Source organism: Hemicordylus capensis, chromosome 3 (genome assembly GCF_027244095.1).
Source record: "Hemicordylus capensis ecotype Gifberg chromosome 3, rHemCap1.1.pri, whole genome shotgun sequence".
Taxonomy (NCBI): Eukaryota; Metazoa; Chordata; class Lepidosauria; order Squamata; family Cordylidae; genus Hemicordylus; species Hemicordylus capensis.
In genome coordinates this window covers 20,887,485-20,912,181 of record NC_069659.1, presented here as the reverse complement: position 1 = coordinate 20,912,181, position 24,697 = coordinate 20,887,485, and the positions used below count along the sequence as shown (strand labels likewise).

The window sequence follows — 24,697 nt, the reverse complement described above, 5'->3', positions numbered from 1 at the left end:
TTTATTGTGTGATGTTTTCTATGGGAGCAAAGCAAAGCTTAACTGGAAGGAAAACTGGTCCACGGAGGCTTTGAGAGAGGCCATCCTTTCAGTCCTATCATTCACAATGGACATGTTCCAAGAGGAACATACCGTTTCTGTAGTTCAACAACGTGTTCTTAAAACTCCCCACTTTGCCTTGATAATATCAGGATGCTGTGATCAAGAACTTAATGTGCATCCATGATACTCTACACTGCTGGACACAGGTAGGTTAAGAGAAGAGATTCAGCTTTTAAAGAAGTTGGAGCTGTTTATTTTTAAAATGTTTATTAGGTGTTAATAAACTTAAAAGGCAGAGACAACTAATGATGATGGGTTATATTTCCCACCCACACCAAAGAGTTACTAACAAATGGGTGGTTTCTTTGAAGAAAGGACTGATCTGGGAACTTCTGAGTTCACAGTTCTTCCCCTTCTAACTGAGCAAAGAGGCACCTTTTCAAAGTGGTGATTCTCTTTATTGAAAAGGGGAGAGCAATTGGCCCTATCCAGCCCCAGTATAGCATCCTTCCATTGGCTGTTGCTGGCGTCTATCTTATGTTTCTTTTTAGACTGTGAGTCCATTGGGGACAAGGATCCATCTTTATTTATTTTTATTTCTCTATATCAACCATTTTGGGAACTTCTGTTGAAAAGCAATATATACATGTTCTTCGTCTTCTGTTAATAGCATTTTGATTCCACATTGGATGAGGGCAAAGGTAACACTCTGTTTTCTATATTTGTATTCTAGTCTTTTTCTCTCTAAGACACTCAAGGCGGTACAGAAGGGAGCATCTTATTTTCCACTCAACAAGCCAGTGCGAGAGGTCAGATTGAGAGTGAGTTGCCCATGGCAATGCAGCAAGCTTCAGCGTGGATTTTAATCTAGGTTTCCTGACATTCTAGCCCCCTGCCACAAAGTTTGTATGTACCACACTACGAGAGGTAGTGTGGTGTAGTGGTTAGAGTGTTGGACTAGGATCAGGGAGACCTGAATTCAACCCCCGCTTCAGGCATGGAACTCACTGGGTGACTCTGGGCTAGCCTAACCTACCTCACAGGGTTGTTGCAACAAACTAGGTATTTTATTGTATTCTATCTATCTATCTATCTATCTATCTATCTATCAAATTTGTATACCGTCCTAAACCTCCATCTCTGCATAAAACAGATTAAATAACACACACCTTAAAACAATTTAAAACCACAGTCCACTTAAAAAGCTTGGGTGAAAAAATAAGTCTTTAGGGATTTTCTAAAAGTTGTTAGAGATGGAGAGGCTTTTATTTCAACAGGGAACACGTTCCAGGGTCTCGAGGCAGCAACAGAGAAGGCCCATCCCCGAGCAGCCACCAAACCAGCTGGTGGCAACTGGAGACGAAGTTCTCCAGATGATCTCAATGGGCAGCGGGGCTCACTGCGAAGACGACATTGTGCCCATTCTTGTGACTGAGAGGGCTACTGGGCAGGTGGCGGGGAAGGCTGTTTCAACTTACCTTCCCCACAGATGACCCACTCCTCCATTGCTGGCTGTACTCACCGAGTGCTCAGATGATCCTCCGCTGCCCCAGGTCGTGCAGAGGGTAGAGGGCCTGGCTCCCAGGAATCCCATAATGCACCGCATGTGTGCATGGTGGGAATATCTGCAGTGACAGGCAGGCTCCTGTCACTGTTGCAGGGCCAGCTCAAAGCAGTCGGCACTGCACCCGATCAAGGAAACAGGGCTAAGAGAGCGTTCGCTCCCTTAACCTTGTTTGAGAGGCTGGCTCTGCAGGCGGGTTTGCCGCCAAAGCACTGCCAGGATCGGGCACAATCCCTGTGGTTCTCATGCACAGCCAAGCCTGGTCTTGGCTGCGTGCATGAACCGCCTCATCTAAAATACCCAGGGCCTAAACTGTTTAGGGCTTTATAGGTTATAACCCGCACCTTGTATTTTGCCCGGAAACGTATTGGCAGCCAGTGTAACTCTTTAGTATAGGATTAATATGGTCTCTCCAAGATGACCCAGTGACCAACTTGGCTGCCACATTCTGGGCCAACTGCAGTTTCTGGATTATGTACAAAGGCAGCCCCACATACAGCACACTGCTGTAGTCATGTCTGGAGGTAAACAACATATGTACTGAGGTCATCAAGAAATGGACGCAGCTGGCGTATCAGCCAAAGCGGCTAAAAAGCACTTCTGGCCACCGCCACAACCTGGGAGATGAGGGGAAGGTTTGGATGCAGAAGTACCCCCAGACTGCATGCCTGTTGCTTCTGGTACATGGAAGGAACATAATGGTAAAGATAACCATGTACACTGCCCTGGACTTCTTGGAGGATGAGCGGGATATAAACATAAATAAAAACCTTGTTCACATTGTATTTCCTAAGCCTATATGTTTTCAGTGTGACAAAAGCCCTCCTCAGACATGCAGGACAAAAGGGATGTTGTACATGAGTAGAGCATCCCGAGACTACACCAAGAAGCCCCGCCCTGGTGCTGATGTGCCAAGAAGCATCACTTTCCTTGTGCTCTCCACACTTATGGATGGCGGTGGGGTGGCAGTTGCTTCTGTGATGGGAAAGCTGGACTGCCCCAGCCTTCTGATCGTGGAAGCATGAAAGCATCATGATTACAGTGTTTGCCTCTTCAAACAAACACCCTGAAGTGGGGAGAATACAGTGGCAGGAGGCTTCTCAGCATTGGGATGGGCCTTGCTGGTGCTCTCTCAGGCTGCTGTCCATGAACACAGTGCCCCCCCCACCTTCTGCACATCTGTAGAGGGCTAAAAACACAAGGCAGTCTGGAAATGGCTATACTTTGTGCAATGGCTCTCATGCCGTCTTTTGCTATGGGTGAATGTTTTTAGGAGTGAAATTCAGAGTGGACTCTGCTGGATTTTGAGTACCATGGTATTAATCGGAGCTATTGCCGTGACCACTCCATTGCACCAACACACACATTGATTTTTAGGATCAAAGGGTCACATCCAGCCCAATCAGTTACTTTGAATTCATTCGTATTTGCTCTCATAGGAACATAGGAAACTGCCATATACTGGGTCAGACCATTGGTCTATCTAGCTTAGTATTGTCTTCACAGACTGGCAGCAGCTTCTCCAATGTTGCAAGCAGGAATCTCTCTCAGCCCTATCTCGGAGATGTCAGGGAGGGAACTTGAAACCTTCTGCTCTTCCCAGAGTGGCTTCATCCCCTGAGGGGAATATCTTGCAGTGCTCACACCTCAAGTCTCCCTTTCATATGCAACCAGGACAAGTCATGCTTGCTACCACAAGACCAGCTCTCCTCTCAAGCTAAAGGTGCATTGGATGATCCCAGAGTAGGCTCTAAAGAGCTTGTGTGGATTTGCCCTCTCCTTTTTATTGCCTTTAAATGCCTCCTTATGCTTGAAAATGAAACTGCTAATATTATTTATTTATATTACATTTCTATACCACCCAAAACTTGCATCATTGGGCACTTTACAATTAAAATAATTAAAACATCAAATCACTTAATTAAAATCCTTTAAACCATTAAAAAATTTAAAACATTAAAAACCCAGTATTATCATTTTTATTTTTTTTAGAACCATAGATCTAATTAAAAGCCAGGGTGAATAAATGCATCTCCAGTGCCTTTTAAAAAGTTGCCAGATATGGGGAGGCTCTTATCTCAACAGGGAGTGCATTCCCAAGTCCAGGGGCTGCAACGGAGAAGGCCCATTCCTGAGTAGCCACCAGATGAGTTGGCGGCAGCTGCAGGCAAACCTCTACAGATGATCTTAACAGGCGGTGGGGCTCATGGCGAAGAAGACATTATCTTAAATACCCAGGGCCTAAGCTATTTGGGGCTTTATAGGTAATAGCCAGCACCTTGTATTTTGCCTGGAAACATATTGGCAGCAATATTAAAATGCTCTTACACAAATCTATGGTGTGGCCATATTTGGAGTACTGTGTGCAGTTCTGGTCACCATATCTTGAGGACATTGTAGAACTGGAAAAGGTGCAGAGGAGGGCAACCAAGATGATCAGGGGCCTGGAGCACCTTCCTTATGAGGCAAGGCTACAGCATCTGCAGCTCTTTACTTTGGAAAAGAGGCGACTACATGGAGACATGATAGAGGTGCATAAAATTATGCATGGAGTAGAGAAAGTGGACAGAGCGAAATTGTTCTCCCTGTCTCACAACACTAGAACCAGGGGCCATTCCATTAAACTGAAGGCCGGGAAATTTAGGACCAACAAAAGGAAGTACTGCATAAAATCTAATAAACAATAAAACATACTATTTAAAAACACATAGATCTTCTACAACTGATAATGACATAACAGAATTTAGCTGTAACATAAGATACTGCATCATCCAAATCTGACAAAAGAAAATTTACAAGAGCCTCATCTGATGACCCTCCCAATCTGTGTATCAATGGGGAGATCAATCGTTCTCTAACCTCATGATAGAGCTTGCAGGGGAGCAAAATATGTGCTCTAGTTTCTATGTCACCGCAGGGACATTTTCTATCTTGTAAAGGAAGGTGCTGATATCTCCCTTCTACAAGAGCTTAAGGAATCGTATTAAAGCGAGCTCTCGAAAAAGCCCACGTATATTTATTAACAGATATAGAGTAAAAACAACAAGCTGGGGCAAACCTTTCTCTCGTTTTTAACAGTGAATAATAGTTAGGCAAAAGAGCCTTTTCAGACTGCAGTTCAATATCTTCAAATCTTCTCCAGTACTTTGCGCTGTTTCAAGCACACTTGCATGACAGTGCACAGCCAGAACACTGCTCGTTTTTTAAAAACAGAACTTTTTAACAATTCCACAAACCCACATTTCTTGCATTAGGGCAACACTCCTCATCACGCAAACACTTGGCTAGAATGTCAGCCACTCCATCCAGGACTGCAGCTATTTTTCAAACCCACCCCCCCGTGGTTCTGTGAATGCTCTGAGCACCCCAAAAGATGCATAGCTGATGGGAGTATTATCTTCAGGCCCAAGGCCATCTTCTCTGTCCCAGTAGGGTTCTGAGTTCCCCTTGTTAATCTGGCCATGAGACCCTTGTCTAAGGAAGCATACATCTAAGCAGCCTCTTGGGTGCAAAATGTGGGTTCAAACCTGATATTCTTTATGCAAAACTCTTAATCAAATATTTGCCAAGAACTTGACTTGAAAGAAGGCAAAAGATTGTCTCTAATGTTCAAATTCAATTCAACATTCAGAACCTGCAACATAAATCATATCCAGAATCAAAGGGGGAAAGGATCACACTCAGGGAGATTTAAGATTTTTATTTGAAAGCATTTTATTAGGGTTTTTTTTTAAACTGTGTAGAAAAAAGTCCATGTAATTATTTGGACCAGACAACACCACGCAGAAATACAACATCAACATTTTCCTAAGCTTCTGTGCTGCTCCTTCATTACATTCCCTTTTGTTATACGTGCATCAAAACAACTGTCCTGTGTATTGCTTCAGCCTATGAGCAGGGAGTCAGGGCAGCCATAAGGAGTTCCATTTTGTAGACAAAGTTGCGCCCTTCCATTTTGTTCCACTGAACCTCTTTGAATGGGCCCCGAAGATAGTTCCATTTGCTGTCCTGCAGCACATCACTTTTGGGGAGATCTTTGCACTGGCACCGCGGGAACTGGACCATTATCTTGCTGCCGCTTTCCGGACCATTGCGGACTGCAAGGCAGAAGAAGCACAGAAAGAGATACATCAGTATGAATACTTGGTTGGTTCTACCTACAATAGCATAGAAATCAAGCACTAATCGCCTCTGCACAGTATGCTACTATATTTTGGCCTTCCAGTGCGCATGTGTGTATGTGCTTCCTTATTAAAATATTTTCACCCTGTTTCATTTTCTAGCTCCCTGCTTCAGCAATTAATTTTTTGTTTGCAGGAAAGCAACAGTAGCCAAGAGCCAAAGAACTACGTACTTTAGGTACACACAAAATGGCGACTAGTCTTGATGGCTATAGGTTGCTTCCAGGCTCAGAGGCAGGATGAATACCAGTTGCAGGGGAGCAACAGCAGGAGAGAGGGCATGCCTTTATTTCTTGCCTGTGTGCTTCCAGAGGCATATGGTGGACCACTGTGAAAAACAGGAAGTTGGACTAGATGGGCTTGGACCTGATCCAGCAGGGCTACTCTTATGTTCCGTGTATCTAGCAAACGTTTTGATCTCCCCACTCCCCAGCCTTTTAACAGCAAACCCACATACCATATCACAATGTTTTTAAGTCACTCTGGATTCAGAAAAGGCATATAGGCCATGAGCCCAGCCCCAAAATTTGGGCCGTTGGTACCATCTCAGGGGACAAATGCTCATAGCAATATTTGGCAATGTCTAACCCCCAAGAGTTCCAGATCAGCAAAGGGGTAAGATAAGGCTGTTTCCTTTCCCCTTATTTATTCAACTTATATACTGAACACATACTGAGAGAAGCTGGATTGGAAGAAGATGAGTGTGGTTTTAAAGTTAGAGGAAGAAACATCAATAACTTGCACTACGCTGATGACACCACTTTGATAGCTGAGAATGCAGATGATCTGCAAGCTCTAATAATGCAAGTCAAGGAGCACAGTGAAAAAATGGGACAATGACTAAATGTAAAGAAGATTAAACTAATGACAACAGGCACAGCAACCAGGCTCAGAATTGATAATGACATTGAAGTGGTGGATAGCTTCTGCCTTTTAGGATGGATCATCAACAGTAAAGGATCCAGCAGTCAAGTAATACACCACAGACTTGGTAGGGTTGCAATGAAGGCCTTGGAAGGGATATCTAGATGCTGTGATGTGTCTGTACCTACAAAGATTAGAATCATTCGGACAATGGTTTTTCCTGTGACACTTAATGGCTGTGAAAGGTGGACTTTGAAGAAGCAAGATAGAAAAAGCATTGACACTTTTGAACTTTGATGCTGGAGAAGACTTTTGAGGATACCATGGACAGCCAGGAAAACAAACCAATGGATCACAGAACAGATCAATCCAGAATTTCTCAAATGACCAGGCTCAAACTATCATACTTTGGACACATTATACAAAGACCCAGCACCCTTCAGAAGTCCATAATGCTGGGAAAAGTTGAAGGAAAGAGAAGAAGACAACCAGCGGCAAGGTGGATGGACTCGATTATGACAGCAATGAATGCACCACTGAGAGACCTTAAAGGCCCAGTTGAAGACAGATCATCCTGGAGAGAATCTATCTATGTGGTCGCTAAGACTCAACACCGACTTGACAGCACTTAATCAATCAATCAACCTCCAAGAGATGGAAATAGGTGATAACTTTCTTGCACTTATAGCCTTCTCTGTGTTATCACTCCTCTTTTATCCTTACCCCCCAAAGATTATGGTAAAATTGCAGTCACTTTTGCACAGAGGAAAGAGTTAGGGTAGCAATGAAAAAATTGTTATACTCTTCCTGACAAAAGAAGTACCTCTTTATTCTGGAACCTTTGTTTCAGCATTCCATGGCTGCAAAGTGCACCCGCTCTTTGTTCGGGGGCGAGGTCCAGACTTTCTCCTCAAAACTGACATTTTTAAGCATGCCATGTGGCCCCTCCCAGCACCTTCACAATACATAACAGGAGCTTGCAGAGGTTCTGAAACTACCTGAAACAGAATAGTCTCCATTTGGCGATGCCACAGTTATGGCGGACGCATTGCCAATGCTCTCTACTGGGCCCAGACCCACATGGTTGCTGAAACTGAGCACATGCCATCCCATCACTTTGGCCAACTGCTGAACTGCATGCACTTGATGCTGCGACATCTAGAAGTTAGGAGGAAAAAAAGATAATAATGAAAGCTGGTGTGTGTTTCCACTTTGCTTATTTTCCTTAGCTTCTGCTATGTTTTCTGAATACTCTCCCATTTCCAAAATATAGAACAGTTATTTTATTAACTGGTAACAGAGAGTAGCTCACAAAAACTTACTCTTCAAACCTTCATTAGCTGAAGGGGTGCTCACAGGGGTGCTCCACATGATTACTGCCAAGTCAGTAAGGTACAGTGTGTGCATGCTTCCAGCGGGCGTGTTGTGTGACGCCTCCAATTATTGGTTCCCCACCTACGTTACCAAGATCTTCCCAATTTAGGAACATAAGAAAGCTGCCTTATACTGAGTCAGATCATTGGTCCACCTAGCTCAGTATTGTCTACACTGACTGGCCACAGCTGTTCAAGGTTTCAGGCAGGAGTCTTTCCCAGCCCTACCTGGTGATGCCATGGACTGAACCTGGGACCTTCTGCATACAAAGCAGATACTCTCCCACTGAGCTATAGCTCCATCTGCCTGACTCCTGTCACCAAGATTTGAAGTTGGGTAGACAACTTTGGCAAACTCTTGGTAACACAGCATGGGAGCCAGTGGTCAGTGGCTTCATACAACACGGCTGCCAGGAAAACACACTCACCAGAAACCGAAGGTTCCTACGGTACCTTACTGATATGGCCGCAGAAGTGTGAAGCCACCCATAGTGGAAAGCATCATTTAGGTCTAAACGTGTGTCTAAGGACATTCTTGGCAGAACCAATCCACACCCAACTTGTGGGGAACCCTCACTTTTAGCTGAAAATAGGTTTCTATTGCCTTCCCTCATCTGCTTTTTGTTTTGTTTTTTGCTATCTGTCACTAGTTTTTGTTTTTTTTTAAACACCTCTTTCTGCTGTCACATTAGGCTTTCTAACTGCTTCTTTAAAAAGATAAAAACATGTCCAAAACATATGCCTGGAATCAGAGATATTTCATCAAAAATAATCCCCACCCCCTGTGGCCAGAAAGTCCCACAGAACACACACCAAGAGGGAATCTCCTGGGAATTACCTGGGAGAGAAGAAAATCTTGTAGCTCTTGTTCTTGATGGGACAGGGTAATCACTCTTCCATCCCTGTGTACGACTCTGATCTGCTCAACACCAATATTCAGCTGCAGCTGAATTGACCTTTGAAAGCAATAAGATATTAGCACAAGTTGAATTCCACCCAAGGGGATGGGGTAAACCCCCAAAGAAGTCGAAAGCACACTTGCTTGGTGCAGCAGACTGCAGTATGACCTAGTTAAAAGCCATCCTTTGGCACGCTCCCTTCACCATCATGCTCCTCAGGGATAGGGAAATGCCCATAATTTCCCAATTATAATATGCTCCCTTGCATTGTATACAAGGCAAACATTTAAATTAAGCTGGAGGAAAATTGTAGTTTCCATTTGTTATATGCATCACCAGACATGGAGTTGTTAATCTTCCCCATTTCTTTGCCCCGAGTTGCCTGGACAAGGAGTCACTGCTAATCAGTACAAATTCTATAATATGAATTGGCAGGAAGCAGAACACACAAAACTGTTTTCTTACTAGGAGAATTAGGAACTGGTTGCACTTCTGTTCTACAGTGCACAGTACTCTGAGATGGGGAAGCAGGCAGATTACTGACTGGAATGATTATCCAATCATTCAAAGCTGCTTTGAGCCTACTGCTTCAGAGGGGTGGGGGCAAAGAAAGAGGCAGCTCCGTGAAGCAGGTGTAAAAATGCCCACCCACCCCCGCCTTCCCCCTAAAATGTATATCTCCATATGTTGTATGCATCATGGACGGAGGCTGTTATTAAATGAAGAAAAAAATGTGTTACAATTGGAAAATTACAGTAATCTCACAATGGGTCGGACTCAGCAAATGAACACTGAAGGCACCTTTGCAAAAAGTGTGCACTCTTTCTTACAATTTTCCATTTCATAAAAGGAATTTCAGTTCCTGGATTCCAGGAAGTGCTATGCAAGGAAGATAAAATACCAGCAAATGACAACGTTGCTCAGCAACTGAGAAGTTACTGAGACATCCAATCACTAAAGAGAGACTATCTTCACACTCACTTGCATATCTGCTCGTAACCTTGGGAGGTGATTAGAACTTTGACACTCGATTCATAGACATCGTTTATGTTGGACCAGTGGGCCTGGATTTGTGGATCCTCAATACGGCTGGCAAGACTGTCAATCGTACGAGCAGTTCTAGAACAAACAAAAGCCCAGAAGGTTTCATGGTAATATTTTTCTGCACCGCCAAGAAAACGTTTAATAGGTGCTGTCTGCTCAAATTATTTACACACAATATAAACGTGTTACTAGTATAAACAGGTATTGATAATGTTTAAGATAAACAGAGTTGACACATCATAAATGCTACTAAGGACTCTGGATGCCCAGTTGAGCATGTATACAAAAACATTGATTTTCAATATAAACTCCATTTTCAAAAGTCAGTATTACTAATTTATTATTCAACACATCAATCAGCACCACCTGTTATTGTACAAACAGTAGAGCAAGAAATGCAGGGAAGATTTATGAAACATCCCAAGGAAAAGCCAGCAACATCCATCAAACATATTGCAAAGGAAACTGGAGAGGATGTTTCAGTTTCTCATATGGCTAGCAATCATTAATATTTTATAGTTAAGCTTCTTAGCCAAAAGGCACAGGTAAATATCTACTTGCTCTTCCATTCTAGATTTTTCTGTATGGATATCAGGACTGTTGACCTTGCCCCTTTACAAGTAGTAGGGACTTGATAAGCGGTGCTCAACTTCAGCCCTCCTGCAGATGTTGGCCTATAAGTCCCATGATCCCTGGCTGTTGGCCACTGTGATTGGGGATTACGGAAGTCATATTCCAAAAACAGCTGGGGGGCCTAAGTTGAGCAGGCCTGGCACTAGAGACAAGGCCTTTTTGATTGTGGCCCCTCAACGCTGAGACGCCCTCCCTGTAGAGCTTTGCCATGCTCCCTCCCTCAGTGTTTTTAAAAAACAACTAAAAATACATATTTTTTAAGAGGCTTTTTAATGTTTCACCTGTTGCTTATATCTAGTAGGTTCTTTAGTTTTTACAATTCTTAGTTTTTTAAAATAAGCTTTAATTTGAAATTTTAAACTCTGAAATTCTGATTGTGGTTTTAGCTTGGCTTTTTAACTGGTTTAGCTTAATTTGGTTTTTTAAATTAGTCTGATTTTACATTGTAACTATTTTACAAATGTTGTGAGCTGCCCTGAGCAGTAGTGTACTAGGGTTCGAACCAAACTGGCTCGCACATCCCTAGTCTGCTCTTTTTATTAATTCTTGTCTTTTTGTTTTTAGTAGACTAAAAATGTATACACACACACGCACGCCTCTCCCTATCAACTTTGCAATGCCTGGACCAATATGAACCAAACTGGGTACAGTTGTAGGGACACCACAACAGCATAGTTTGTGATGATGTCATCCACCCCAATTCAAGATAGTGGACGTGTGAACGTTTGAGGCACAAGTGGGATAACTTGTGAACTGCCTAACTGATTTGGACCAGATTTAGTCCAGCTGCATGGACAGTGAAAGGAATGTAGGCAGATCAGTTACTACTAGAGCTACTTCCTGTTACTGTGTTTGGTTTTCACTGGGCAGTTCCAGACTAGTTACAAACATTATGGGCAGCATCCAGACCTAAGTCCCATCAACATTAATGGCACTTAAGTTAGTCATCACTAACTTGTCTTATTGATTTCAATGGTGCTTCATCACTAACTTGTCTTATTGATTTCAATGGTGCTTCATCACTAACTTGTCTTATTGATTTCAATGGTGCTTCATCACTAACTTGTCTTATTGATTTCAATGGTGCTTAATCATTGAAATCAATGAGACAAGTTAGTGATAACTAGAGTGGCTATGCTCCCCAAAATTCCAGGTTTCACCCAGATTTTAAGCATCTCACCCAGATTGCTTAGCCCACCCAGATTCGCCCAGATTTCAGCTTTCATTTTTTTAAAAAAAGCTAAGCTCTAGCCCTTGTAGAAGTGGAGTTATGGAACAAAACGTGCAGTCACTATTCTGCTCAAAAATTATTTTCAAACCTATTTACATAATATGCAAAGTAGGCACCCGGATTTGGAAAGCCAAAATATGGTAACCCTAGTGATGACTAACTTAAGTGCCATTAATGTCAATGTCATGACTAACTCTGGATGCTGCCCATAATTTTTGTAAGGTGCCTTGGCTGTTATTAAAACAGACAGATGTGATATAAGAGTCCATAATAATACATAAAATATATGACTCATGACCCATTCCAAAACTCCAAATCAACCACAAGCCCTTTCTTAGTCCCATATTGTCTCTGGAACTCAAGGCCACCAACTTAGAAGAACTCAGAACACAACAGCTCATCACAACTCTCCCTTTGGGGAACCACTGGCTGACATCCAGGCTAAGCTAGTCAATAGTACTACTCACAGGTTACTTTAAAGCAGGGCTGTGTTACTTCAGCCCTCCAGCTGTTGGACTACAACTCTCATAATTCCCTGTTACAGTGGCCAATGGGGTGATGGGAGTTGTAGTTCAACAACAGCTGGAGAGCTGAAGTGGTGCAGCCCTGCTGTAAAGGAACACTTAATTTCAAATACGGCTACTAAGCAGTAATCAGCTGTGGTGGCACAGCAGGGAAGCAGCTTGACTAAGGAGCAAGAAGCTGTTAGTTTGAATCCACATGGTTGTGCTTCCCAGACTGTACCTAGTAAATTTATATTTGTAGTCACCTATATAGGGCAGCAGCGGTATAGGTGCTGGAGGCGGATGCTCAAGGCATCCTCACATACCGCGCAGGAGATGGCAATGGTAAACCCCTCCTGTATTCTGCCAAGAAAACCACATGGTTCTTTAGTCACCAGGAGTCGACACTGACTCAATGGCACAATCTTTCCTTTACTAAGGAGTAATCTAGGCTGGATGTCAGCCCATGTGTGTCACCTGTGTAATATCTAAGCGACACCAGGGATTCTCAACGTTGGGTCCCCAGATGTTATTGGACTTCAACTCCCATAATCCCCAGCCCAGTGGTGTTTGGTTGGTGATTATGGGAGCTGAAGTCCAATAACATCTGAGGACCCAATGTTGAGAATCCCTGTGCTACACTCTTCTATCCAAGGTATCGACAGAAACCAATGTTGTTTAAGATAGAAGGTGAACAATTGCAACTTCAGTTATTGACATTTAAAGGAAATGACTACCAGTTCCGCCGGGGTACAAGTAGCTCCCTACAGAAACCTGCTTACAGAAGTTTAATTTTCAGTGCATTTAATTCACAAAGATAACCATGTCTAAGGAAGATACTGAACTACCTGCGTCTCAGAAAAATGTGTTTTGCCTGCTTTATGATTTTCTCCAACAGCCCCTCACTTGGTTGCAAGGAGTTGATTTCATTTTTATCGAAAGCCTGAGGTCCTGCCAGTCTCATTCTCTTATGGCCAAAAGGTGCGCTCGCTGGGTGAGGCATCATGGTGGAACTCAGGGTCTGTTTGTGGAACTGTACAAGAAAAAGCTGTTAAGGAAGCTAGAGGTACGACCTCAATAACTGCCCATTCTAATCTCAAACTGGAAACTGAACAGAGATGATCACTGTGACCTGAACACCAATTGTACACAACACATTAAAAAAAATACATCTGATGTTTACTCTGATAAAATATGGAAGCAAGCAGTCAGCTACTGATCTGTTTCCAAACATGGTTTTGGCAAGATTATCAAGCACAGAGTACATGGGTCCTGAAAGCTAGGATGTTCTGTTTAAATTATGTCATCTAAATGTGGTCTCCAAGCAACTGATTCTCCTTGGATTCAGAATAAATGGAACTGAGAAGAACAAGATGTAAAGGAACATTGTTGCTCAAAGCCTTGGGGTCTTTATTCCATTACCTTTGTTAAATTCTGATATACTGCTGAGAAGTATCCTCGTAGGCTAAATACAGGGATTCTTCCCGTATGGGGGAAAAAGCATTGCCTCCTAGAGTTTCTGATATGGAAAGAACACAAAGTAATATACATGCATCTGCAGTCTAAGGAGAAGTTTCCAAGACACACACCAGAATCAGGAAAAGCTAATGGAACAAAGACTTAAGCAATTCTAGTAAACAGTTTCAACATGAACTGTTGCTAAAACCCAAAGAAGCCCACTTGCATAGCTAGGAAGTTGTAGAGATATGGGAGGGAAAGATCTTCTTACGCATGACCATTGTATCACAAGGAAGGGAAGTTTAGTGTCTGTGTCAGGATCTCAGCCATGAAATGCTATGTAATGTGGTGCCTATGCAGGCCCCCATTCTGCTTATGAATTGGTAGCTAGTGTAGAGCATTGTTCTCTCTTTCTTCTGCTGAGCTCCTTGTTTTGGTTAGTGACAGAATTAGCTGCATCGCCTTATCAGCGTTCTTTGCAAGAACCTTGCCTATTATAATGTCACGCTGTGCACCTGTGTTGGCCATGCGTGTCTATTCGCCAACAAGTGAAGCTTATTTGTAATCAGGGATAAAAAGCAACCCCTTTAGAGTGCTAACTGGATCTCCCCACTGGACTAGTGCGCAAAGTGCCATGGGCCCCGCCAGAGCCACATCCCCTACTGCAACATGATCCCCAGTAGTGTGTGCTTCTGAGGGATGTAAGCCTTTTGACCCTTTCTCTTTCGCCGATTAAAATGACATCTATTCACCTTCGACCTGTGTGCGCGCGTGTCTCTCTGTCTCAGACAAAAGCAAAGAACTACGCCCCTGGCGCAACAAATGTGGAGTTGTTTCTCAGAAACACAAACAAGGTTGTAACATGGATAGAATGTGCTCTAGCATTTGATGGTACAACTCCTGCTGGCACAAGAAGAATGGAAGCAAGGATTAGCTCTGCCCTGGTGCCACAATTCACCGGCACTGAGCTAGAAAGAGTGTTTGCTGGATTATACTGATTGCTATTTTGTCTAACTGGCCACTACTGTAATAGAAAGTTTACATCTTTCTTTTAGGATACCCTGTTTTTGTAGGGGGGCTTTTTTTAATAGAGCCATAGTATCCAAGACAAGCCACTAAAAAATGCAGCCTGGATAACAGCATCTTTAAAAATAAAAATTACAACAGAGAGACCTTCTATGGAAAACCCTACAGCTCTTAAACAATTGCACCGTGAACTTAAAATTTCCCTTAATGAGGAAAAAATGTATATTATTAATCTCTAGAAAACATTCTAGCAGGACCCAGACAGAGTCACTTTAAATACCAACAAAACAAGGAGCCCAGCTTTTTGATGCTTTTGACAGACACACCAATCTGTGAACCAAATGTTGACTAAACAGTCTGTCTCACACCTCTTCTCATACTTCAGAGTGGCCATCTGCCTTGAAGTGCTACTTACAAGTTTATCTATTTGCAATTGTTACTATTTTAACACATGTAATAAGAGTTGAAAACTTGAGGGCAAGGTGCCTCTAAACACCAGTTGCAAGGGATCACCAGCAATAGGGAGGGCATGCCTTCATCACCTCTTGCCTGTGGGCTTCCCAGAGGCATCTGGTGGGCCACTGTGTGAAATAGGTTGCTGGACTAGATGGGCCTTGGGCCTGATCCCACAGGGCTGTTCTTATGCCACTGAGTAATGGGGTGTAGGTATGCCTGCTCTAAATCTTGAAAGTGCCAAGTTCCGAGATCCCCTGAAAAGACACTAAAAAGGAGGAGAGTTTGGATGCAATCTTTAGTACATACTCAGCTATCAAAAGTGCATTACCTCTCTGATCAGCTGGTGCAAATTATGTTCTAGAGCATAAAGATGATCTTCTGGACTTTGCTTCTCAGAAGCAGATTTTTGGGATTTCTTGTCATTTGAAGAGTGACACAAGGAAATAGACAACTGTAAGCCTACAATGGAAACGGGGAGAAAACACTGCTTAATTCCCCATACAACCTATAGAAGGAGTTCCCAACCCGAGGTACTCCAGAGGCTGCTGAACGACAACTCTCATCACCCTCAGCCACCATAAACTGTATGTGTGGGTGAAGGGGGTTGTTTAGCAACATCTGGAGTATCACCAGTTGGGAACCCCTGACCTATAGCAACAAGCATAAATTGGTTTTTTGTTTTCTGTTTACTAGACATTTTGGGAATTTTAACTTAAATAAAAAAGCAGGCAATTAAATAAAATACTAAATTATATTATTTCACTCCATAACCCCTGTACATAATTACTTAATCCTTAAATATATAAAAAAAGGAAACATTCACCCCAGAAAACAAGCAACCATCAGTGGCTTGGTCTAGAACAATCCTTTTGGGACAGAGGACCATCTTCTTTTATGTAAAGTGCTTTGAGGATTCTTGTTGAAAAAACATATAAATATTCTTAACAGCTGCAATAGCAGCATGGAATCGATCTGCCAAATTCACCACCACCTTTTCTTTTTCTTGAAGTTTTTACCTGGGAAAGGCTGGGAAATTATTTGGTTCTTCACCACTATGTGGGGAATTTGAGATTTAATTTGCACAGCTTCTCGAGAGAGCTGGGCAAAGATTTCTTTACACAAAAGGACATTCTGCGCAGTCTCTAGCTTGGTTTGCCAATGTGGAGCCCCTGAAAGGGAAAAAAATGTTTAAAAGTCACTAAAAATAAGAGAAGTAGTTGATTTATTTAATATGTCAGTATTTATCATATGACGCAGCCAAAGTGACAAAGACAGAAAGGGCTGATAAAATGCACCAACAACCTGAATCTTCTTAAGACAACTCAAGTTATCACACAAAGGTTAACACTATCTATACAGATCTGGATTAAGAGGGAGCCAATGTTCTGTCTGCACTAGCCCTATGTGATTTCTAGACAATCACCCTACAGCAGAGATCTGCGTGGAAGCAATTCACAAGAATTTCCCCCCACCAAATAATTCCATTTCAAGGGGGTTGCTTGACATTGCTGAGAAAAATGACAGTGCCAGTCTCTTCTTACAAACATAATCCACTGGAGCAATTCCATTTCATGTCCTAATAACTGGTGAGGTGGCCAAATCTGCAGATGGCAGCAAAATATTTAGGATAGTGAAATCCCAGAGATTGCAAGGAGCTCCAAAAGGATCACTTCGAACATAGGAAGCTGCCATATACTGAGTCAGACCATTGGTCTATCTAGCTCAGTATTGTCTTCACAGATTGGCAGCGGCTTCTCCAAGGTTGCAGGCAGGAATCTCTCTCAGCCTTATCTTGGAGAAGCCAGGGAGGGAACTTACAGTGCTCACACATCAAGTCTCCCATTCATATGCAACCAGGGTGGACCCTGCTTAGCTAAGGGGACAAGTCATGCTTGCTACCACAAGACCAGTCCCTCTCCCTGGGGGGGAGAGAGAACTGGGGGAGTGGGCAACAAAATAGCAAATGCGGTTCAATGCTAGCAAGTGTAAAGTGGCTGGGGCAACCCCCCCAGTTCACATATATGCTGATGGGGTCTGAGCTGTCGGTGACTGACCAGGAGAGGGATCTTGGGGTTATGGTGGACAGCTCGTTGAAAGTGTTGACTCAATGTGCAGCAGATGTGAAAGAGGCCAATTCTATGCTTGGAATCATTAGGAAGGGGATTGAAAATAAAACTATATTATAATGGCCTTATACAAAATTATGGTATGACCACATTTGGAGTACTATGAACAGTACTGGTAACCCTATCTCAAAAAGGACATTAGAGAACTGGAGAAGGTGCAAAAGAAGGCAACCAAGATGATTGGGGCATAGATTACCTTCCTTATGAGGCGAGGCTATAACACCTGGGGTTTTCCAGTTTAGAAAAAAAAAGATGACTGAGGGGAGACATGATAGAGGTCTATAAAATCATGTATGGTGTGGAAAAAGTTGACAGAGAGAAATTCCCCCCCCCCCTCATAATAACATTAACCCATGAAACTGATTACCAAGAAATTTAGAACCGACAAAAGGAAGTACTTTCCCCACACAATGCATAATTAACCTATGGAATTCTCTGCCACAAGATATGGTGACAGCCAACAGCCTGGATGGCTTTAAGAGGGGTTTAGATAAATTCATGGAGGAGAGGTCTACCATCAGCTACAACTCTGAGGGCTATAGACCACCTCCAGCCTCAGAGGCAAGATGCCTCTAAATACCAGTTGCAGAGGCATGCCCTCAGTTCAGCTTCTCAGAGGCATCTGGTGGGCCACAGTGTGAAACAGGATGCTGGACTGGATAGGCTTTGGGCCTGATCCAACAAGGCTGTTCTTATGTAAAGGACTGAACTATTTTCAGTGTCAACCAGTTTTGAGACATAATATCTGAAGAAATAACGTAACTGTACCTGGCTTGGATTTTGGAAGAGCTCTTTTAAACAGATTTACTGTACCAAGATCCCCTATATCTGAAGCTTGTTTCTGAATAGACACCTGTATTTTCAAAGAAGAAGATTGGGTTATTGGGTATACTGTGAACATTCTAACAAAATACAGATTATTATCCAGACAAACCTTAATATAGGCAGATCCCTCTAAATCGCTTGGGATTTGAACATCCAATGGACAGTAATCTTCAGGAATCTTTTTATCCAGATCAATGTCTGTGTTTTTTATTACTTCAAATGTGCCATGATGCGGAAACAGAGACCCTAAAGAGGAAATGTTGCAACAGATCAGTCTCAAAACCGCATGGTCTACAATACATGCATCTGAAAGAGTAGACTTTGATATTGTACTTAACCATATAGGACTCCAAATTTAAGATGACCCCCTTAAAAACAGAGGTTAAATATAGGTTACGCCTGTATTTATCTGAAAGGATGAGAGCTCTGAATTTCTAAAATCAAAGAACATAGGAAAAAAACTAGTCTTGGATTCAGATAAATATACTATTTGTCATGTTTGAACCACAGAAATAATAAAAACACAAAACAAAATGCCAACATTCTCCTCTCTTTCCATGCTTTTTGGAAGGGCTCAGAAAGAGACACAAAGGCCTAAACACAAGACCAAAGGTGGTATCAAAGGTATGTTATTGAACAAAGGCTACAGGAGATGTTGGAAGGCATATTACTAGATCCACAAAATTCTAGGCCAAATCTTTGCTGACCATACCTGCACTTTTATAACTCAAGTCCCCCAGGATTTTGTCTCCCACTTTTCTCAGCTTCCAGTGCTGTCGTAGTCTTAGTAATTCAGAGTTGAAGTCTCTCTGCCGCTTGTTTTCCTGGCTCTCTGCAACTGATTTTGATAGCCTTTCTGCTCCTTTCATTAGGATTTGGGCTGCTCCAGCTAATGACTTCTTCTTGGACATCAACTGTAAAACTTGAGGATTCTGGAAAGGAAGAGACACCTCAAAATCATAAGAGATTCAAAATGAGATCTTGTCTACTCACAGAGTTTTAAAACCTCAAGCATAATAGAAACTTGAGTTGTGGCTATAATGGTGGTGACCAAAAAGATTTCCAAAATATGAGTCAGTATCTTCTTTTGCAAACTTGAGCAAGTACAGTTTCCTATGTCATGAACCAAGTTTATCTGTCCAAAGGAAGCTGGTTCATCTCTGCCATGAATGTGAACTAAACTACATTTCAGCGGCAATCCAGACTTCCTCTCAACATGCACAATGGTAGAGACATTCTCTCTAGAAGTTAGAAAAACATGTACAACTTGTGGAGCATGAGAGGAGATGAGATGCCAGGCATGTCTATAGCAGAGTGGGTATTTAGCATGGGGAGAGTAACTGGCCCTATCCATCCCCAGCACAGTATCTCCAGTGACTGTTGCTGGTGTCTATCTTGTGTTTCTTTTTAGATTGTGAGCCCTTTGGGGACAGGCATCCATCTTATTTATTTATTATTTCTCTGTGTAAACCGCCCTGAGCCATTTTTGGAAGGGCGATATAGAAATCGAATAAATAAAATAAATAAAATAAAAATATAAACACCCCAAAGCTGCAATGTTTTATATAGGTTTTTTAATTTTAAAATAGAGATTATATTTATATTAATAGCTGTACTTTCTGCATTTTAATTGTATATTGTTTTAATTCTATCATAAACTGCTTTGAGATAGTTATAATGAAAAGTGGTATATAAACCCAATGATAATAAAATAAAATGTGTCATTCTAAAAACTTTCTAGTGACTGTAACATAGCAGGTCCACACAGTCTATTCATAAACTTAGGTTGTATTACAGAATTGCTACTAAATGGAAAGGCAGGCTATATGCTGCCTACAGTTAGCGTGGAGACTTTGAAATTTTGGCAATCAATTTAATTCCCAAACTATTTTAGCAATCACCCCACTGATATTCATAAGATTGGATGGAAGGAAGGGAATTGTGGACTGTAGCCATGGTCAACAATCCACTACTCCTTTATTCCAATCTAATCTTATCAATGTGTGTGCAATACACAAAGGCATAGTGGATTAACTGGGCAGATCAAATGAAGAACTGGCATAACAACCCACTATCTCTTTATCCCAGTATGATTCTATTTCTTTCAACAGGGCTACTATGAGCAGAGGGGAAGTAACTTGCCTAGGGAGCAAGAGGTTGCTGGTTCAAAGCCCCGCTGGTATGTTTCCCAGACTATGGGAAACACCTATATCGGGCAGCAGCGATATAGGAAGATGCTGAAAGGCATCATCTTCAGTGTGGGAGGAGGCAATGGTAAACCCCTCCTGTATTCTACCAAAGAAAACCACAGGGCTCTGTGGTCGCCAGGAGTCAACACCGACTTAATGGCACAACTTTACTTTACGTAACAACGCAGAAAATGAGCTGGAAACAGTAAGGCACCTGGGCAAGCCAGTGGCCCACTACAGCCATTATGCTTAACAATGATTGACTCTCATAATGGTTTGTTGCTGCAATGCTGGTTATATATGTCAAGCATATAGTGAAAGTATGGTTTTGCTTCCTGAGAAAATACAAAATTTTGGGGCGGGGGACAGGGAGATACTTGGGAGACCTGCTTGCTTCCTTCTCAGCTGAAGGGTTGGAGAAGCAGGAAAACTGCCATAACCATGGTTTGCTAAGTATAGACAAAACACTCTACCTGGGTTAAATGCAAGCCATGGTTTGCAGATTTACTTCAAACCATGGATTTACATCCTGGTTTGCAGCCAGTGGGTGGATTCAGACATCAATTGGAACCATGGTTCATTTTGTCAAAAGGTGGTAGGGAGCGCTTGTATCTGTTTATTTCAAGTAGTCAAGTAATCCAAACTCAAAATTTGAGGTTTGTTTGTTTGCCCTAACCATGATCTTGCATGATGTCTGAACTGCTCCTGAAAGCAAGAGTAAAAAAACCTGCTTACTATGTGTGTCATTCTCTACAGTTGCTTATCATTCATAGATCAGAGGGAGGAGGAATTTATATCCTTGATAAGCAACTATAGAAAATAATTTGCTATATGCTCTCATTACAAATAGGAAGTCAAATGTATTATTAAGAGAAGAGAACACTTGGTCAATATTGGGGAATATCATTTTATTGACAAAGTCTTCAACATAGAAAAATTAAAAAATTAACAGTGTGAGCCCAGAAGCTGTAGTAAAAGGGACAACTTGAATGCAACCACCACTTTGATCAGAAAGCACATTTGACCTTGAAATTACTCTCTTCCACTTACATCGGCAACATTTTCAGTTGAAACACTGGAGATTAAAACGCTTGCTTAGGAACGTACTTTCAGTTCACAAAGCTTTCAAAGTGAAACAAGTTAACTGAGTGGAGTGTTAATTTGTTTCAATAAGTAACGATAATAGTACTTTAACCAGAATAAGCTAAGAGAGGGGCTTGTACCTGCTTTTGGGAAAGTTGCTCTTGCACAACTGGATCCAGAGTCATAAATTTTTTATCTTTTACAATGCTGAGAACATCGTAGAGCACACACATCTCGGTCAAGGCACTTCTCAGGTTATTTCGCACTGAATCCCAAGGCCAGAGAGAAGGCTGAAATTTTACCAAACCTAGATAATGCAAACAAAGGAAAAGCACGAGAAAGACTAAACTATTGCTGGAACAACTGAAACATGGCTATTCCTTTGTCACCAGGTTCTGCCACAGCTCTGGAGAAGATGTTCAGTGCTGTGGCACCTCTTCTTTGTCTGTTCTCAGACTCAATGGATGGTGGTTCTAATCATTAACAGGGTCCCAATGATCAGCTGCAACTAAAATTTATTGTGGCTGGGGATGGTGGGAGTTGTAGTTCAGCAACCTCTGGAGTATGAGGAGCTCCTAAACTGATAACCAAATGTCTTCCTGTTTCCCCTATATAATTTCTACCACATTCTGTACAGATAATTTTGTTTTTAAAAAATACCCCTCCTTTTTGCTTGCGTAGGATCTGTCACATCACCAACGGATGGCTTCCAGCAGGAGTTTTCAAACTGTGATCTGAAACCCTGTAGTTTCTTGAAAACTCCACAATGAAAATAATAATAATCAAAAATAGAAGACAGAATGCCCTGAAAAACAATTTGCTCATCCTGCTTGTTTCCACTCGTAACGTGTAGCTGCAGGAGAGAGCACTGGGTGTCTTGTAGTTCATGTATTTGATTTACACAGAACAATGATGACCATAAACCTGCCTAGTATCTACACAAACTGCATGTGTGCTAAAATATTATCATAGCCCAGAATCCTCTGCAATGTGTTTCTGGGTGAAATAGAAAGTGCTGGTTATTACATAAAAAGCGCTTAATGGCTTGGGTCCAGGCTATTTAAGAGAGCAACTCCTTTGTCATGAACCCTGCTGCCTGTTACAATCCTCTGGAGAAATCAGGTCATGGTTGCCAGCAGCTCCTCTGGTGGTGACTCAGGACTGGGCTTTCTCTGTGGTTGCCCCAATTTTGTACACCACCTAGATATGTACATATCAGGCAGTATAAAATATGATAAACAAACAAATAATAAGTGTACTTGGATTATTTGCTAGAGCTGGAGAGGTTCCTCAGCAAGCTGATGTGGAAGAGTGTTCCAGCCATCAGGTAATTCACCTGCCCAGATGGTATGTGTCTTGGTTTTGATACTTGGTTCACTAAAGCAATGTTTTGAAGGGAGTTATTTTTGTTCCTTACAAGGCAATCCACTAGACTACACCTCTTGAAGTGTCAAAATGCACCAATTCACCCCAGAGAATCCCCTCTGATTCCACTTACTGATCAGGTATTCTTAAACCCAAGTTGGCAATTCTGAGAAAAGAGGAGCCAATAGCACCTCTTCCTGCACAGATTAGCAAGGAGTGGTCCACATGTGCAGCAGAATGAGACAGCTTACACAGTATCACTTCAAACTGCATGTGAAGGGATCACATTTCTGAATGATTCCTTGTATAAAAAGCCAACTCCACCTTTAAAAATGTGCTTCCTTTACACAGGACGGGCCAATGGACTCTCTGATTTATGGAGGCGTTTTGCTGGGGCTACTATTTTGTTTTGTTCTATACTTCAATTAAGTTTGTTGTTATTGTGTTTTCATAAGGTAAGCCATGTTGTGAAGCAATTGCAGGAAAATAAAGTAGAAAATTTTAAGAATATAGTTATGGATAAACATTTAAATATACGAGTTCCCCAGCCTCACTCCAAGCTGCCCAGTTATTAGTCCCCCTTTCTTCTAAAGAGTTCTGGCTGACAGCCACACTAAACTGCTTATGAGTAATTCACCTAAAACGAGACCATTAATCTGACTCATTAATGCCAATGGGAGCAATTAAGTTTCGATCAGAGGTTCCCAACCTGTAGTACTTCCAGATGTTACTGAATGGTAACTCCCATCAGCTGCAGCTAAAATTTACTGTGGCTGGGGATGGTGGGAGTTGTAGTTCAGTAATTGGACTTCAACTCCCATCATTCCCAACCAAAGGTCTGGGGGCTGGAGATTAGGGGAGTTGAAGTCCAATAACATCTGGGGACCCACACATTGAGAAACCCTGCCCTAAACTGTGGCTGGGGGTGATGGGAGTTGTAGTTCAGCAACATCTGGAATACCAGAGGTCGGGAACCCCTGGTCTAGAAGTCAGTCTGCACGCACGCACGCGCACACACTCACATACCGCACCTTTAATTCTTACAACAACCCTGTGAGGTATGTGGGGATGAGAAACGTTGACTGGTCCAGGGTTGCCCAGTGAGCTTTGGGGCTAAGCGGGGACCCGAACCCGACTCTCCCCAGAGTGCATCCCGCCCCCTTGACCGGCCGCCCCCACCCCCGCTCTCCTCCTCCTCACCCTCCTCTTCCTCGTCGTTCTCTCCGCCGCCTCCGCCCGGCCACTCTCGTCCTCCGGCCCCGGCGGGCTCGTCCTCCTCGGAGCCGGAGCTGCCCTGGCTGAAGTCGATGCGCTGAGCCAGGCGGGCCAAGTTCTGCGACATGGAGAGCGGCTGCAGGTAAGTCTCGCTCCCGTCCAGGCCCACCTCCTGCACATGCTTCTCGCAGGCCGACTCGATGCTGATCCGCACCGCCGGGACCCCCGCCATCTTCTCCGGCGCCCCAGCAGGACTCAATACGGCAGGAGAATACAGAGCCGGGGAGTGGGTGGGGAAGGGAACTCACCAGCAGCACTAGCGAGCGTGCGCGTGGGGAGCTACGGCGACCGCTAAGGGACACACGGGGCAGTTGAGTTCTGTGCGTATGCGCACGCGCCCTGCTGCCCGCCGAAGGCGGAAGTCTGGGCTCGGGATTCAAAGAGAGGCGGGATCTTTGGAGGCCTGTCTTTAGACCCAGCGGTCAGGGTTGGCTAGTCTAAGGCCCTCCAGCCGCAAGTGGACTACAGCGCCCATAATTCCTTGCTATTTGTCTTTGTTCCTGGGTATGGTGGGAGTTGTGGTTTCACAGCCGCTCTAACGCCTTTGGCCATCGCTCCTC

The 24,697-nt window shown here is 42.9% G+C and overlaps 1 protein-coding gene across 1 annotated transcript; it reads right to left on the bottom strand.

Annotated features, from left to right (window-relative positions):
* Positions 1-5,291: 5,291 nt before the first annotated feature.
* On the bottom strand, positions 5,292-24,501 carry MED17 (mediator complex subunit 17). Its single transcript, XM_053311980.1, has 12 exons — positions 24,063-24,501; positions 21,638-21,804; positions 18,938-19,157; positions 18,335-18,471; positions 18,169-18,253; positions 16,291-16,443; positions 15,603-15,733; positions 13,183-13,367; positions 9,905-10,042; positions 8,863-8,980; positions 7,650-7,809; positions 5,292-5,703 (listed from the first exon to the last, which is right to left on the bottom strand). Exons 1-12 carry the CDS (start codon positions 24,307-24,309, stop codon positions 5,495-5,497), a joined length of 1,950 nt encoding a protein of 649 aa, XP_053167955.1. The 5' UTR covers positions 24,310-24,501; the 3' UTR covers positions 5,292-5,494.
* Positions 24,502-24,697: the final 196 nt, after the last annotated feature.

Coding starts and splice junctions, on each gene's coding strand:
- MED17 (XM_053311980.1), bottom strand. CDS start 24,309: ATGGCGGGGGTCCCGGCGGTGCGGATCAGCATCGAGTCGGCCTGCGAG. Junction 21,805..24,062: donor GAACGACGAGGAAGAGGAGG/GTGAGGAGGAGG, acceptor TGCATTATCTAG/GTTTGGTAAAATTTCAGCCT. Junction 5,704..7,649: donor TGGAGACTATTCTGTTTCAG/GTAGTTTCAGAA, acceptor TCTGCCTTGCAG/TCCGCAATGGTCCGGAAAGC.